This window comes from Perna viridis, chromosome 13, assembly GCF_037379345.1.
Source record: "Perna viridis isolate PV_CMFRI_1.1 ecotype Kerala chromosome 13, ASM3737934v1, whole genome shotgun sequence".
Taxonomy (NCBI): domain Eukaryota; kingdom Metazoa; phylum Mollusca; class Bivalvia; order Mytilida; family Mytilidae; genus Perna; species Perna viridis.
In genome coordinates this window covers 5,626,741-5,643,497 of record NC_142457.1, presented here as the reverse complement: position 1 = coordinate 5,643,497, position 16,757 = coordinate 5,626,741, and the positions used below count along the sequence as shown (strand labels likewise).

The 16,757-nt window shown below is 32.3% G+C and overlaps 1 protein-coding gene across 13 annotated transcripts in view; it reads left to right on the top strand.

Annotated features, from left to right (window-relative positions):
* The window catches only part of LOC148599361 (band 3 anion transport protein-like), a 74,044-nt gene that overhangs the window by 29,814 nt on the left and 27,473 nt on the right, over nt 1-16,757 (top strand). For 9 of the 13 annotated variants that reach the window (XM_088559518.1, XM_088559507.1, XM_088559509.1 and 6 more), the window contains 9 exons: nt 4,218-4,273; nt 5,602-5,947; nt 6,676-6,878; nt 7,663-8,395; nt 11,222-11,272; nt 11,869-11,953; nt 13,840-14,021; nt 14,768-14,928; nt 15,849-16,029. In XM_088559518.1, coding sequence (XP_088415644.1) covers nt 4,238-4,273; nt 5,602-5,947; nt 6,676-6,878; nt 7,663-8,395; nt 11,222-11,272; nt 11,869-11,953; nt 13,840-14,021; nt 14,768-14,928; nt 15,849-16,029 — 1,978 coding nt within the window. In that variant the 5' untranslated portion in view covers nt 4,218-4,237. Of the gene's footprint in view, nt 1-2,982; nt 3,002-4,217; nt 4,274-5,601; nt 5,948-6,675; nt 6,879-7,662; nt 8,396-9,266; nt 9,294-11,221; nt 11,273-11,868; nt 11,954-13,839; nt 14,022-14,767; nt 14,929-15,848; nt 16,030-16,757 lie in introns of those variants that run through there. The other 4 variants (XM_088559516.1, XM_088559517.1, XM_088559513.1 and 1 more) reach the window with 3 other exon arrangements.

Here is a 16,757-nt window from a genome sequence, read left to right as displayed (position 1 = left end):
AAAATGAGGCCTAAACATTCTATGAAAACCAAACAAGGTCAGAATATTCTACTTCTTTTTTTCAATGTTGTTTTTTTTTATATTTAAATTAATGAGTTAATTAATTCATTCATTAATGCTGTTTTGACATTTAAAAAAATATTTGTTTTTCCTCAATTTTTCAGAAAATGTGATTTTAGAGGAAAAATAAAAAATTAAATAAATTATGAAATTAAAAGCTAAAATGCAAATAGGATATAGCTATTCTAGATATTTGGTTAAAGATATATTTAAAAGTTATTATTATGGAGTTATTTAGTTGTGTATGGACAAAATAAATTAATATTTAATATTTTTGATTTCACTACATTGAAAATAAAAATTATAAATTTTCTGGCCTCCAGATACTACTGTGCAGAATAAATGAATGTAAAGAATCTAGTCCTTTTTGCATTTAAAAATCTTCTGATTTGCAAATTTTTGAAAAAATAAATATTCTGTTCTGAAAAAAAAATTGCCATGCCCACACCTCAGAATCAAATGGTGGTCTAACTCAGCTCGTAGTTGTGATACACACAGTTCAAATATTTCTCCTTGCTATTGACTATACATGTTCCTGAACATATTGAACCTCTGTATGATTAATGCCCACATGATATTATTCTGCAGCAGTCTATAGATGTACACATCCTCTGACTCCATACCTGTTAATGTAATCTGATGATTGTCTGATATAAACACCTTTGTGATTGACAGATCGTTACAATTGTTTTTGACATGATATGCATGTAGACATGTTAGTAGTCTTTTTATACTTGTACAATAACATGCAGCAGTGTTTATGCTGTTTTAAGTAGCAGTCTTTGTAAGAATCATGCACATTCTATAATATGTGATACACCTCAAGAAGAGTTCATATTTTTATTTTTGTTATCAAGTTGGTTTGTTGATCTATATGATGATATCATTCATTCCAATCTGTCAGCTCTTAGCAGGTAATTCACATTGTAAATCCAATGGTTTCTATTGTATTTCAGTGACATTTACAGAGTTATCTCCCTTAATTTTGATTTCTACAGCACATTCTAAGTAATTTTTGTCTCCTAAGAAGAAGGGTCATATGTAAAGCCACATGTTACTTTCTGTTTACTATAACATTTTAAACAAAGCATCAGAAATCGAAATATGTAGGCTTTCCAAACATGAATTGCATTTTGCATGATTCTTACCTGGAGTGCTACTTAATGATTGGCTTTGTCCTGAATTGAGACTGAGTGATTGTATGATGAATACTTCAGCAGTTACATTGTAAGCAAGGACAAAAGTACTGCACAATCTTAGTGACTTTGACTGAAGTTATTCAAATTGTAATTAGCCATTCATTGCTTGCCCTGTTCCGAATCAAAGTTTAGAATGTTAGATGTCAAAGAGGGTCTGCAGTCTGTAACCACAATATTTGTTACTCCTGTAGTGGTACAGTCTTACAACTAAACCCCAAAATTCATATCAAAATGATGTTGGGGCTTATCAGTATCATTTGATGACACAAATTCTGTGACCAATTAAACTGTCAAGTCAATTATAATTTCTCCTGAGAATATATTCCACCTGTCAGCATTTTGTGATGTCTCTTTCAAGCTTTATACATACTTCATATTATTACAAAAGGTAGTATATGATGATGTTAAAGACAAATTGAGAAATGGTAAAATGGGTATTAATTTAACGTGGATCATGAAAAAATCAGATTGGTAGGAAAGGTCCTGAAACAATTGAGTGCAGGCCTGCATGAATATTTCTGGATCTCCTTAAATATTACTTTATACTTATACTGTGTGTCTTTACTACAGTTATATCAAAACTGACTGCTTGTATGCAAGGAAAAATTGATATCTGTTTATTTTCTATAAGTGAAAAACTGTGTTAATCTGCTGATAGTAAAAAATCTGAGTCAATTGTAACATCTGGAAAAGAGATCAACAAACTGTTAAATTGATGAGCTTTCAACATTATCTCCTGTAATTTATCATCTCATAGATTTTCTAGCTGAGAAATTTTTACATAAAGTTTTGAGGTGGCAAAATTTTAATTTGAGAGGTGGGTGTTGAGGTAGTTTTGAGTTTGGGAGAAATGGAGCCGCGGAGTTGTGAATTTAAGGGATCTTAGATTGGTCTTAAATTTTGTTAATTTTACAGCATAGGCATTTTAAGGTATATGGGTTTGAGATGGGAGACCCACGGTTTGGAGGTAGGAGATAGATGGGTCGGAGGTGGGAGATAAATTAGTTGGAGGTAGGAGACAATGTTTGGAGGTTGACTATAGAGATGGGTGGAGATGGGAGACTTGTAGTTTAGAGGTTGGCTATAGATGGGTTGGAGATGGGAGATTTAAAGTTTGGATGCAGAAGATAGATGAGTTGGAGATGAGAGAATTGAGGTTTAGAGTTATCCTATGTCAACTCACTCAATATGACATTTTTTCCATTGATTTTACAATTTTTCAAAATTCAACACAATTCCATAGAGATCCTGACCAGTGGCAATTGATTTTTGCCTTTAAATCATCATAAGAATTCATTTATTATAATTATTAAAAAATTTGCTGTCTTTGTAATTAGCATAGGTGGGCAGTAAAAGTTGAAAGAGACCAGTAAATCTTTCTTTAATTTCAAAAAAAGTTATTAAATTTCTCAAAATAAGGCAAATGAATTTTGAATTCTTATTCCTTTGATTTATGTAACCTTCAAATATCCCTTTATTTTTGAAGTTACATAAAAAGTCTACGGTATTTCGTAACAGAAAGTTCTAACTTGTAGTCATTTGTCAATAACTTGTTTAGGTTTCTCAAATAAATTTGGGGATTTAAGACTTATCTATACAAATAGATTTGTAAAGGAGGGGTTATATGATGACCACAATCCCTATGACTTATGTAAATACATAATGTAATGGGTAAATAGATTACCTAAGCACCGATCACATGGACATGATACCTTGGTAGGTCACCTTGCTTTTACTAATAGGTAGGTTTTACCTGTAATTTATAGGTAAACAATATTCTTTGACATAAATGTCTTAGTTAACAATTTCTGGTCAGAACCACAAAAAGGTGAATATTTCCGTAAGTTCACCTGGTCCATGCTCCCAGTTTTTAGTGGAATCCGAGTTGATTTACTTTTGTTACTTTTTATGTATGATTTTAGTTGCTTTATGTTCTTTGTTGTGTGTGTCTGTTTTCCATGTCTGGTCTTTTTCCATGGTTTACATTCTTTTGATTTCCCCTATAATCTTGGTTCTTTCAAAAAGTTGTGAATGATGTTACATCATTCTAGTAGAACAATACCTTAAGTTGTTGAGTTAAGGTGAAAAGATAAACAAAAACATTTCATGTCCCTTTATTGTATGTTGAGCATAGCTGAAGTTGTGGAGCTGATAGATCGTATAGAAAAAAAATAAATTCTACCGGTATGAAAATAATTGCAGAAACATTTTAATATTTTCTGGATATTTTGCCCTGGACAAAGTTTTGGAGGAATGAAAAAAAATTATTTCAATTGAAACTGAAACCATCACATTAATTGCAAAAAAAGGGAGAGAAACAAAGCATAACTTATTGATGTGTGCTATTTTTACTTGTGATGTAATATTTTCATTTATGAATACTTTTTGAGTATGAATGGAATTCTATATCTTCATACTTTCATGTGCAGGGCAAACCTCTACGAGACAGCAACCCTAAGTGTATAAACAAATATAACTTTAGACTTAATTTGAAACACACACTTTGAAGTTATGCCAGATTCTTTGAGCTTCTCCCTATAAATTGGTAGGACAGTTTCATAATTTTTTATCTGACTAACATTATTATCTATTTCTATTATGTCTTCGATTGGAGAAAAATGGTACTGCAATATGGGCAAATATGCAATCTCAGATGACAATTTAGATGGCCTGTGGTTGATTACATAATAAAAAAATGGTACTGCAATTTGAGCAAATATACTATCTCTGATGGCCAGTGGTTGATTACATAATACATGTAAGTCTCATGTGCAACTAATGTGATAATTTCATTGAAGAATCTGAAGGAGGCATTATTGTGTGGTAATGCCCCAGGCATTATCGTGTGATGATGCCCTCTTGACAAAACACACATTTTATAGCCAGGAATTAACCAATAAGAACAGCCCATTTTTCTCTGATAAGAAATAATATTTTTTTTGTTTCTATTTTTTATAGAGTCCGCCTTATGTAAGACCATGGCGTTACTTGGCAGAGACAACAGTGAAGACCTGGTGAGATATCATACTTATCTGAATAATGGAGAAGACTTTCTTATATGGTCACAAAAATATTAAGTGTTTTGTTACTTCTGAAAACTGTTCTGTGTCAAAATATTTAGTACCATTCTGTGTAGGAATCAGGCAATGGATGGCACATCATTTTCCCCAGTTGGTCTTTTTTGCCTAAAATATATTCAGTACATCTAGAAAACAACCAAAAGGCTATTTAAGTTTAAGTCCTGAAGCATCTGTAATACAGATATTTTTTGACTGCTTATATAGGGAAAGAGTGCGGAAACATTTTCCCACCATTTTTCTGTAATGTATTTCAACTATCAATGACCTATCAATATCTTTAAAAGGCAAATTTTTCAAACACTTTGATGGTTATTTCTGGTGGTTATCAGGTATAATCACTTTGATGGTTATTTCTGGTGGTTATCAGGTATAATTAATTGGTTAATGAAATGAAATCTCAGCATTTTTTCCTTCATGTGCCACACCTTATACATATTTTGCCTGACTCTAAGATGGAGAAGTACTTAATTACAATACAAATTTATAGCTGCTGAATGTTATGTGTATAATTTTCCCCACTCAGAGTTCAATGCATGTGGTTACATCAAGCTGTACCCCATGAAGCATTTGTTATGACTTTCAATAATTGAGGTGTTTCTTTTTTTTTTTTTTTACCTCTTAGATCTTTTTGTAAATATATCAGTATCATGACCATATTGTGATATTAGGATCTATTGTTTGAAGTGGTGAAAATTTCCAATATTGAAATAAATATACTTAACTTAATGAAATGAGTTTTTACAAATACTGCTGAGTTAGCAAAAACAAGACTATCAATAATTCAGGAACAAACAATACTTACTTATTGATTAATTGAAAGTTAATTTTTTAATTCATCACATGGGAGAATTAGCATGACACTGATATTAAAAAGAATTTAAAAAGCAGGAACATACATTTGCTTTTTAATCATTTAGAACTTGCCAGTGAATCACAGGAAGACATTTTTTCCTAAGGCATTTTTCAAAAGGAAACATAGATTTCAATTAATTTCTTCCTACATCAAATATAATTCTGATATCCATCCATGATTGCATGCATTTATTTCTTTAGTGCTGTTGTATCCTTTAATATGATTGCTGTTTGAGACCTAATTGTGTTTGAAAAGTTTTTAAATGGAAATTAAAAATTGATAAATCAAAGCTATGCTCTATATCTGTAATGAAAAATTTAAATTAGTTTTCATCAAATTCTTTAGTTTGCAATTCACACGATAAAACTTAACTCATGTTTTTAGATGTATTTTATGCATCCATTTTCAGAATTATATTAAAGAGACTGATCCTTTTCTTGGAACCTCCACCAGTCATGGAGATATGCGTGAAACCACTCCATCAATTGAGTTCAGAGGGTTGCCTGGCCCTATACCCACAGTGGCAACAGCCCCCGTTCCCTTTTCTGAGTTTGCTGCTCATGACATACCACAGCTGGCTACCTACCGAGAGATGCTGAATGAAGATGTTGAGAAACTGTTTCACCGTCCAGAGAGGTTTGACCTTGCTGCACTCTCATCTGGGTCAGATTTGGTGACGTCAGCATCAACATCAAACTTCCATGATACCCTCCTCATGGAGAAGCCATTCTTAGATGATATAGAACATGTGTCTAGTAAGTTGTAAGGGAAATATGAATAGTGTACTATCTGAGTATTTTTTGTGGGGTACCAATTCTCGTGGTTTTTGTTGGTAGACTAAACCAAGAATTCAAGAATGCATGAATTTGTGTTTCTTCTGTAATCCATGAAAATTTGTATTTATGAATTACAGTATTTTCACAGTATTTTGTTAATTACCACATATATGAATTACAGTATTTTCACAGTATTTTGTTAATTACCACAAACTATAAACATTGTCATATTCATGAAAAATGTTTAAAAACACAAGTGTCTTGTACCTTAATATAAACAATCTGAAATTATGCAAAAAGTGAGTTATTATTAGCACAAATGTGAAATTGGTGTAGTTGTTATACAGTTTGTTCTTAAGTTCAATATTAGGTTCACCAGAAAAATGGGTAATAATTGTTAATAAGGATTAAATGAAGTAATTTTATATGATTACTTCTATTGAGTATCTTGTGCAGTTCAATATTAATAACTTACCTTACATTTATTTTCGTTTACCAAAGTGTAAAATAGATACACATAGTTTCAACTACATTTACTTTATTTCATGAAGGGTTGATTGAGTTCCCACAATGATTTAGGATCTTTTTGATATTATGTAGAAATGTCATTGCATTTGATTTTACGTAAGATGTATAGAGTTTGTCAGTTCCATTAATATCTAGCATTGGACCTCATAGGTCATTTTGTCATTTTCCATTATTTTCAGGTCACAGGCTCTCTACATTTCCACACCAACATCACCCCCTGAAACCTATGAGGAGTAAATCTCTCAAAAGTGTCCGTCCAGTCAGTGAAAAACCAAAGAAAAAGAAGAAAAAGAAACGAAAAATGAAAACACCAAAGAGCTTTCCATCAAGATCTGCTCTTCTCTCTCCCACCATACATGAAGTAGAAAATGAGGAAGAACATGTGAGATTTGTGAAATAAGTTTTTTATACCCCCCGTTTGCAATGTGGGAAGTATTTAGTGATCATGGTGTCCGTTCATCATACGTTCATCCATCACCAGTTCTAATTTTAAACTGTATGAAATTTAACGAAAGTGGAAAAATGAAGACAAAAATTAACAAGTTGTAAAGTGATTAGTTGTTAACAAAATGACAGGAACTATTTTTCATCAGAATTCAACTAAACTGTTTTGGTGAATTTCATTACTTTTTCAACCTAAGATACTGACATAACTCTAATTTGTATTTAAAAAAAAACCAAAATGTTGCCGCTAAATGCAACTCCTTGAATACTACTGCATCAAATTTCTTGAAACTTTGTTGGTAGTCAGGAGAATTATATGTAGTTGTTCACATTCCCAGGAATTTATGAATTTTGTTGGAGTTATATCCCTTTGAAACTGGAACAGAGGGAGTTATACTTATTTTAAAGGCAAAAACAAACTTTAATAGTTCTTAGATGAACCTGTACTAAAGCTTTGTTGTTTGTGAAAGCGTCATAAAACTTGATAAAAACTTGTATCATGTATAGTTGTTATAGATATTGTTAAAGTCATCTATTTCTTCATTCCCATCTTGTTCATCTGATCAATGGTATTTGTTGTTTATACGTAAACCTTCCATAATGAAAGTAAAATTGGAGCATCTGTGTGAGACATGTTTAGATTAATTACAAGTTTACTGTCACTATGTTTATTTTCATACCTTTAAAAAAATTGTATGAGTAATTTCTTTTTCATTTATCAGGCAATAGGAAGTTCCTCTTCAGAAAGCTCTGGGGAGGGGGAGGATGACTATGATGATGAAGATGGTGCCCTGGAGATGGACAGTGTTGCTGCAGCTACAGAAGATAGTACACCAGCCATGATACCTTACACCATGATGAATACAGGGTACGATCAGAACAGGTCTACTGATATGCTAGATGGTAAAGTAGTGAACATGGATCAGGTGTGTTCTGATGGCCATATACCGAGGCAGGAGTCCGAGCCGAATGACTTTAAGCTAGATCTTGACGATGAAGAGAGACAGACACAAAGTCCTCCTGCCATCATACTCACGGAACCTTCACCAATCCCAACTCCTGTCTCTGGCTCAACTGACGACTTTCTAAAATCAGATAGTCCTCAAAGAGCTATGTCACCTGATGTTATTGATGAAAACAAACTTGATGATGATAAAGTTGGTTTTTATATTGGTGATAATGATTCCATAAGTTCACAGTCTCAAAAAAATACACCAAAGAGGAACTTTTACCTCGGTGATGAAGCGTCTCTCTCAACAAAGAAGTCTGGGGTTTCTTTAACATCTTCAGGGACTGAGGTCCATGACTCTGAATCCACATCTTCAAAGCCACAAGAATCAAACTGGTTAAATATCTTGTCTGATGATGGCGGGGAACCTCTTCTGTCCATGAGTGCATCACAAGAGGGTGTGAAAAACAGTGCTGGGGAATCTAGCAGAGTCAAATTTAGTATGGGTAAGGAAATCAGTCTTGATATATGCATGTTATACATGGAAGAATTCAATGAAAACTAACTCTTGTTTGTGTTTGTATATCCCTTGGTCATGCAACTGACTTTTCATCTGAAGTTTAACATATTGTTTCTCAAGTATTTCAAGATGCAGAGTTAGTTACCTGATGTAGGGCTTTAGTATTGTTAGTTTTGTTGTATGTTAGCAGTCGCTAGTTTTTCATTAAAATCATCATTGAAAATTTGGAAATTTCTGGGAGTTACTTTCTTAAAAGTTGAATCATTCGCTTGTTTTCACACTTTTTCCACCAAAAAAAGAACCTTTTAAAATATTGTCCTTATTTTAACAATTAAAATCTTTATTTATCATAGGTGATGACTATTATAGATTCTTCCTTTGTTGTATGGGTTTTCAATACAGATTCTGCATAATGGATTATGGTTCTCGGATATTTAACTTCATTCATGAGAGAATTGCAAAGTTCAATATTATTATTTCAGATCTTATGTACTTACAGTAAACATTGTAGAATGTTATAGTCTTGGATTACTAGATTATGATTGTTTTTAGGGTTTGGTTTCAATAGTATTTGCCTTGATAGATATGCTTCTAATCATCACTGTCGTATGGGTGTAGTGATCCTTCCTCTAGGCTTATAGGAAATTTTCTGTGTTTAGGGGCCAGTCCATTGTCAGTTCATTGAGACTTACCAAAGCATTTTTGCTACCCCTGCTTGTAAAACTACCGAGATAAAATCTAACTATTATTTTACTTTAAGCAACATGTCCCTTGGTAAATCTCCAGAAATGGAAACTTAACTTTGGTTTAGTCTAATGTAGTATCATTCCTTTGAATAGTAATGCCTTTTCTTGCAGATGACAGTACTGATACATTTACTTTTGGTAAATAACTACCTTATGGTGCTTAAAAAAAGGGATCGAAATTTCAATAAAATTACTGGCAACAAAAATTTCTAATGTTTTGTGAAACATTTCTAAAATGAAGAATCATGGGGTTTAAGCAGTGATTTCGTATAACTTATTTGGTTTTTATTTGACCTAAATTGTTAAGAAACCTTGCTCTTATTCATGGCTGCCTTAACTATATCAGGTCATATAGGACATGGTCAGTGGAAATTTTACAGCTAAGGCCTCAAAAAAATGTGTGGTTCCTATTACACCTTTGAAAAATATGGGTAGGTAGGTAGGGAATTTTTTTTACTTATTTTTTTTTACATTGCATCTATAGGAGAAACAATATGACTTAAACCCTGCCTATTGCAGAGTGATAAAAAAAACTTCAAGGGTTCACTAATTAAACTGGAAAAAATAGAGCCAGTAGAGTAATAGGAAACACATCTTTTTTTTAATTTGGCCTTATACATTGTACCAGTAAACAATCCTTTTTTGGTTTCCTGTTTGCCCTACATCTTTAAGTCAGGTCAAGTTAAAGTTTTAGTTAGTCTGGTGATAGGGTTTTAGAGGGAAGAAATAGAATATCCAGTAAATTTGTTGAACTGAAGATCCAAAAATTGTAGAAATTGATATCTATAAGGTATTAATTATGTCATGCATGAGCTAGTCTTAAGTTGTAAACCAGAGCATCAAATGTTTTAATCCTGAATTTGTTTTTAAAGACTGTCCTGTCTTCTGGAAGTACTTGCATAAGATTCTTGAAAGAATTATACTTCACAAATTTAGTCAGTGTTTAGGCAAATCCTATCTAACTGATCAATGGTAGTACTAGTAATTAGAAAAATGCTTTGGGAATATACTCACCATGAAATATGTATCTTATGCAAGGGTTGGCAAGGGTCGGGAGGACATGATTTGTCTGTTATGCATGATTAGTTGTTGCCAATCAGGGGTCCGTTGTTCAACTTGTCATTAATCTTAATTAGTAATTAATTTACTAATCACTCAATTAAGTTTTAATGACTCATTAAAATTAATTACTCGATAATTTTAATGACAAGTTGAACAACAGACCCCTGATGCTTTACAGAAAAGTTAGTTTTAGTAAGAGCTGCATTTGTACATTTTTGATGCATTGATTGAACAAATTCAATGTGTCAGCCTAGAAAAGAAAGTTTTCAATGCCAATTTGCTGATCTTGTGAGAGAAAATGCACAAATGCAGTTAGTTTTAGTAAACTGTTCTTGGTTCTTTAGGCTTCTCAAGAAATGGATTTATTTCATGAAGGAAAATAAGACATCTTTTGAACAAGTTTTTGGCACCGTAAAGCTTTTAAAATCAAAATAGTAAATCATTTTTACCCAAAAAGTGACATAGTATGAGTATTTATCAAGTACACCTTAAATAATGTTATATTAGTATTATGGTGATTGTTTTTGACAGAATGCATTGACTAGTGTACTTAAATTACTATAGTGTTGCCAATAGAAACTAATTACCTTATTTAGACAAGCCTTATTTTCCTAATTTGTTCATTTCTAGAGTAGCATTCAAGCAGTGTTTTCATGAAGGTATTTAAAAGTTGTCTAACTATTAGGCAATATGCAGGCAAAGTTAAAGTCAACTTATCAGCTAATACATGCAAGAATTCTGACTATGTCTGTTGCCTGGGCTCTAGAAATCCCACTTCCTGATACCCATGACAAGTTGAATTTAGTTTAGGGAAAATGATTTGTGAAATTAATTTGTTTGGCTTCTTTTTTTTTAATGAAAAGTTTAATTTCACTCCAAACTTCTTTTAAAAATATGTTTATATTACTAAAACTATAGAGCACTGGTTGTCAACTTCATTGGAAACACTGCCTTTCTATGCTGAGTAAACAGAATGTAATTAGTCTAGTGCTTGTATTCTATAGGTGTTGATCATGATGATTTACCAGAAACTAATAGAGTCAAATTTAAAATGGGTATGTAAACTTTTCTTTTCTTACTTGAGGATGTCTCATAGTACCCATTAGTATTCCGTATTTCTATCCTCAGTTTTCCATATCCCTGTGCAAACTATTTCTTTGATTCTATCTTATAATCCTGATGGGAATTACATGGATGTATGTTATTTGACCTCTGTACTACCTAAATCAGACGAGTGGATGGGGTTAACCTTTTAATTTGCATATACTTAGAGGTCATTCCTTGTTGATCATTGGTTTATATGTTACTAATTACAGATCTGATTGTAAAACGATAAAAGAAAATTTAACATTTCTGTCTTTCTACAAATACATCATAAGTATTTAATGAGTTTTCAAAAACTTTACGCAGATGTAACGTGTACATTTGAAGACCAAATGATGCCAATTAAAATATGATACAAAAATTAGAAGGGGGGAGGGGTTCAGTGTAACATTGTAGAGGTGATTTCTACAGCTCTTTAATGTTTTAAAGCTCTTGATACTTTTTAGCAGGTGAGTTTTGAGTAAGATGGGAATAGTCACTTCAAAAAAACAAAAAAAAACACATTTGTAGTATTGTGTTTGTAATGGTATGAATTGATTTGTTTTAGGTGGAGATAGTTGTGTTAATTTAGATGAAGCTGACAAGGAAAACGATCCAACAGTACACCCTGCCTTGAGTCGTAGAGGATCAAGGTAAATAAATAACAAGTTCATATTTATTGTATGGCAGTTTAATTTTGGGGGTGTAAAATTTGGCGATTTTTAGGTTAAAAGGTTAATGAATAAAGTTCATCATTTCTTATTTGGCATAGTGGTGTACAAAGCTCATTAACCTCGAGTAAATATTTTGATAAATTTATTTTGACATTATTAGGCATATTGCAAGGATGCCAAAATTAAAATTAGCACCCTGTGAAATTATTCACTTTACAGTAACAACCAGCCCCCCCCTCCCCCACCAAAAAAAAAGAAAAAACAAAAAACAATAAGACAAAGCAAAGTATAAATTATGCAAACTTGTCTAACATGTAAAACAACCCTCCTAGGAATATGTGTTTGAGGACACAATAGTATGTGGGTTTAAAAAAAGATACACCCTGCAATCTTACAGTTTTGTAGGAGCAGAGCTGACATTGTTTTTATGAAAATTGAATCTACACATCATAAATGCATTGACAGCTAGATTTAATTTTTAATGTGTTTGTCTTGACAGATATAGTAATATTGACTGTCAATCAGGCAACACATTGTATAGAACCTTCATTCATTCATCCTTTCATATCTTTATTTATTCATTTTATGAGATATTAGAATTACTAGTTTGAGTACAATGCAAGTCATGTAAAGAAAAAGAAAAAGGAAACGTGCAATAGGTAAACGAAAAAGGTATGAGTATGGAAATCAATGAACAGGTGCAGAGAAAACATTTTTTTTTAGCTCACCTGGCTGTCGTTGTCGTTAACAATTTTGTTATAACTAATCTCCTCTGACACTACTTGATCAATTTGAACTAAACTTGGTATGAATATTCCTTGGGGTATCTTGCATAGAACTAATGTTGGGATTTTTTATCTGTTGAAAAACATGGCCTCCATTACTAAAAATAGAACAAAGGGGTCAGACAGTAGTTTTTCGCATATATCTCCAAAACTGTCAAGTTAAACCAAATTCTTTCAATTGCTTATTATAAGGCTTCTAAAGTCTTTAGGGATTAATGTTATCAGGTGACTCCTTGTAAGAGTTTTTGTCCTTGAGATGAAAAATGATTTTCTTGTTTTTTTACAGTTTTCAGCCAATATCTTGAAAACTATGATAGTCAGAAAGAAACTTTCAATTGCTGAAATGATCTTTATGATAAGTGCTACCAATGTTTTCTTAAGTCAAAATTATAGTACAACTTCTTGTTAAATGTATTGCCCTTAAAAGACAAACTTCAACAAGGTCAGCGATTCAGGCTCCTGGGAGCCTCTTTTAATGGCTACCATAACTGATGGCATATCATGAATCGTGTTGCAGCACTTCCCACCAAAACCACGAAAATTGGTACCCCACGAACAATAGTACTTTCACAGTATTAGTTTTACTAAAGTGTATGTATCATACATAGAAAAACCCTGCCACACATTTAAGAACATGAATTTGATATATAGTTTCAGGAGTTGTAAGTATCCTTCATTGTCAATAAAATCATGGTCCTGAAATTGGCCAAGTGGAATTTGGTAAAAGTTTCATTGTCATAGTGGGATAGCTCTTGATACAAATGCCATTCAAAAATTTCAATAACTTAATTCCATGTTATTTTCCAAAATTCTGTATTGTTATTCCACAATTCTTTGACCTAATTTAAATAATTTTTATTTGGGTATTATTCATTTCAGGCTGTTTGCTGTAGTATTTTCATTGTTGGAGTTTTATTTAAGACTTCAAATGCTCTTAAAAGAGAGATGAACATTTTGTTTGTTTTATTACATGTGTATATTGACTGATCTTGCCATCAAATCAAAACACATAAAAATATCTCAGATGAAATTAATTTGTAGTTGCCATAATCATGCTATCATTAATTTTATTTCGATCAGGTCGTCAGACAGTCGTCACAAACATCGGCACCACCATCACCATGATCATTACAAACAGGAAGACCTTGAGCTCCGTCGACAGAAGGGTAGTGAGGTCCACCTGGACCAGAAACTTCAGAGAGTACCTACAGAGTTAGATGAGGCTACAATGCTTCATAGGGCTGACCTTGATGAGATGGCTAGTAAGTAATTTATTTACTTAGTTATAAATTCTTTGAGTATTTATCAAGCTTGGTGAAACAACTATTTTTACCTATTGTAGTAATTAATTGCAAGTAGATAGACACCAGTTATGGTGAAATGTATGTGATGGAAGGCAATGTCAGACAAAATTCATTGGATCCATCAGAAATTTTTCAAATTTTGATCATATAAAGCAAAAGGTCAAAATGTGCTATTTAGTTAGACAGATTAAAAATTTATCATGCCAAGTCTATAGACACTGCAAATTCTTATTATGATATTGTTGTCCTTAACTAACCATAATTACTGAAAGTGAAATCGTATTAATTTTCATGGTTTCTAATTGTTGCATTTTAAAAAATATGATAATCATAATATAGTGTTTAAAAGTCAATTTTGCAGTTAGTATTTCTGCCCTCTTACGTTCACCGCATAAATAGCTAAAATTATTACTTTTACAGTTTATAATTATTGATAAATTTGTTTGTTTTTGTACAAAATAGAAGACCACATAGTTATAAATAGTAAAATTGACTATAGAAATTGATAGATTGTCCTAATTTGATAGATTGTCCTTATTTGATAGATTGTCCTGATTTAATGGATTGTCCTTATTTGATAGATTGTCCTGATTTGATAGATTTAAAAGCTTGAGTAAAAAATAATAAAGAGTATAAATAAAAAAAAAAGTCTGAGCAATAAAAATCTCAGGATATTATTTCAATTTTTTTCCATTGCTTTGTAGGCCATAGATTGGAAAATCTTCAGGGCATTAGAAGACACAAGATCAACAGAAAAAAGCGCAATGCCATGGCGTCCATTGTCCATATTGGGAAGACAGACAAAGACAAAAAGAGAAAAGTCTACAAAGAACCTAGGAAGAAATATGACCATAGTCCTCACGAAGTAAAGTTTTGGCAATACTAAAATGATTTTTTACTTGTCAGACCATTAAGATTTCAGAGTTGACCATTGTCTTGAACTTTTAAGCAACAAAATGGAGTCAGCCTAGTATTTTTTCTTATGTAAAACTGATTAAAAAAAGCCTGCACATTTATACCTATGGATCGTGCAAATGTACAAAATGATCAATTCTGCATAAATATTAACCAAAAGTATATTACCTTGAAAACCTTTAGAAAGCTACTGGACAAAAGTATCAATTAAAGTTCAATTAAGTAGATATTTATAGCTAAATTTAGGTTGAATTTTACTTTGAAAAGGACATGAAAAGTTCTTGCCAAAATCTTACCATCAAAGTGCATATTAACCAGTCAGAGATTATCTCATACTACACACCATTCCCAGAGAAACAAACATTGCAGGCATTCTTAGTAATGTCTATTTAAATCATCGAAGCTGCTTGGATTAAATATCAAGTTGGTGATCAATCACATGCCTCATGATTTTGAACAGAACAGTATCTTAGACCAGAATTGATAAAGATAACAGAAAAGGGTATGGTACCACAGTATGGTACAATATATTCATCATTTGTCTTACGTACAGAGGGTACTGTAAAAGAACTTTAATTCGTGGATACAAATTTTTGTGTGTAAAGGAAGAAACACAATTTCGTGGATTCTTGAATTCGTGCTCTTGAAGTTCTCATTATGCACTTCAATTAAAATCTCCTTTTCGTTGGGAACCAAATTTCGTGGTTTTGCTTTCCCACCAAAACCACTAAAATTGGTACCCCACGAACAATAGTACTTTCACAGTATTAGTTTTACTAAAGTGTATGTATCATACATAGAAAAACCCTGAATAGTTGTCATTGAAAGTAACTTGTTAGTACTTCATATTAGAAACCATTACTGTTTTAGGTGTTTGTCGAGTTAGATGAGTTGTATGTTGGGGAATCTAAAGAGTATGAGTGGAGAGAGAAGGCCAGATGGATCAAGTTTGAGGAGGATGTCGAGGAGGGTGCTGAGAGGTGGGGAAAGCCCCATGTAGCCTCACTTTCATTCCATAGTTTGCTGGAACTCAGAAGAGGCCTGGAAAATGGTTTGTTTACTGTGAAGGAGAAACTGCTTAAAATTGATAAATGCCCACAATAATTATAAGTTAAATCAGGTCTGAGAAATTCTCTTGAATTATTATGTGTATCATTAAACTATGTACCATAGAATATATGGTTGATTACACCTTATCATATAAAATGAGTTAAAGTTAAATAAAGGTGGAGACATTATTTAATACTACTGTTTAGCAAAAGGATACATCGTGAAAGTACTTTAATTTGTTGAAACCAATTTTCATGGATTAGGGAAAAAATACAAGTTTGTGGATTGTTGAAAATGTGGTTTTGAGGTTTTCAGTATACACATCAATGGAAACTTTTTTGTTGGGAACCAAATTTTGTTGTTTGGCCTACCCACAAAACCTATGAACAATAGTACTTTCACAGTACTGTGAATTCTGGGAAAAACAGAAGGAATTTTTAGCAGGCTTTTCTAGAAAAGGAGAGACCACTTAACCTACCAAGAGCAACCATCTTAAGTGAATCCAATTTCACTCATCTGTTGGTTTTCTTGTGTTTTTTTTTTTTTTGTAGTTTTAACTTTGGTTATTGTTTGTACAATAAAACCTGTGTAAACTTAAATCCCTGTAGAAATTGTTGTGATTTGGCAGGTGTCCAGTTTAAAAGTTCAAAATACACTGAATCTGATGATATGACTTTAGAAGATGTCTGAATTACGCAGGTTTTGGTTTAGACACTAACCTGGGGTTAC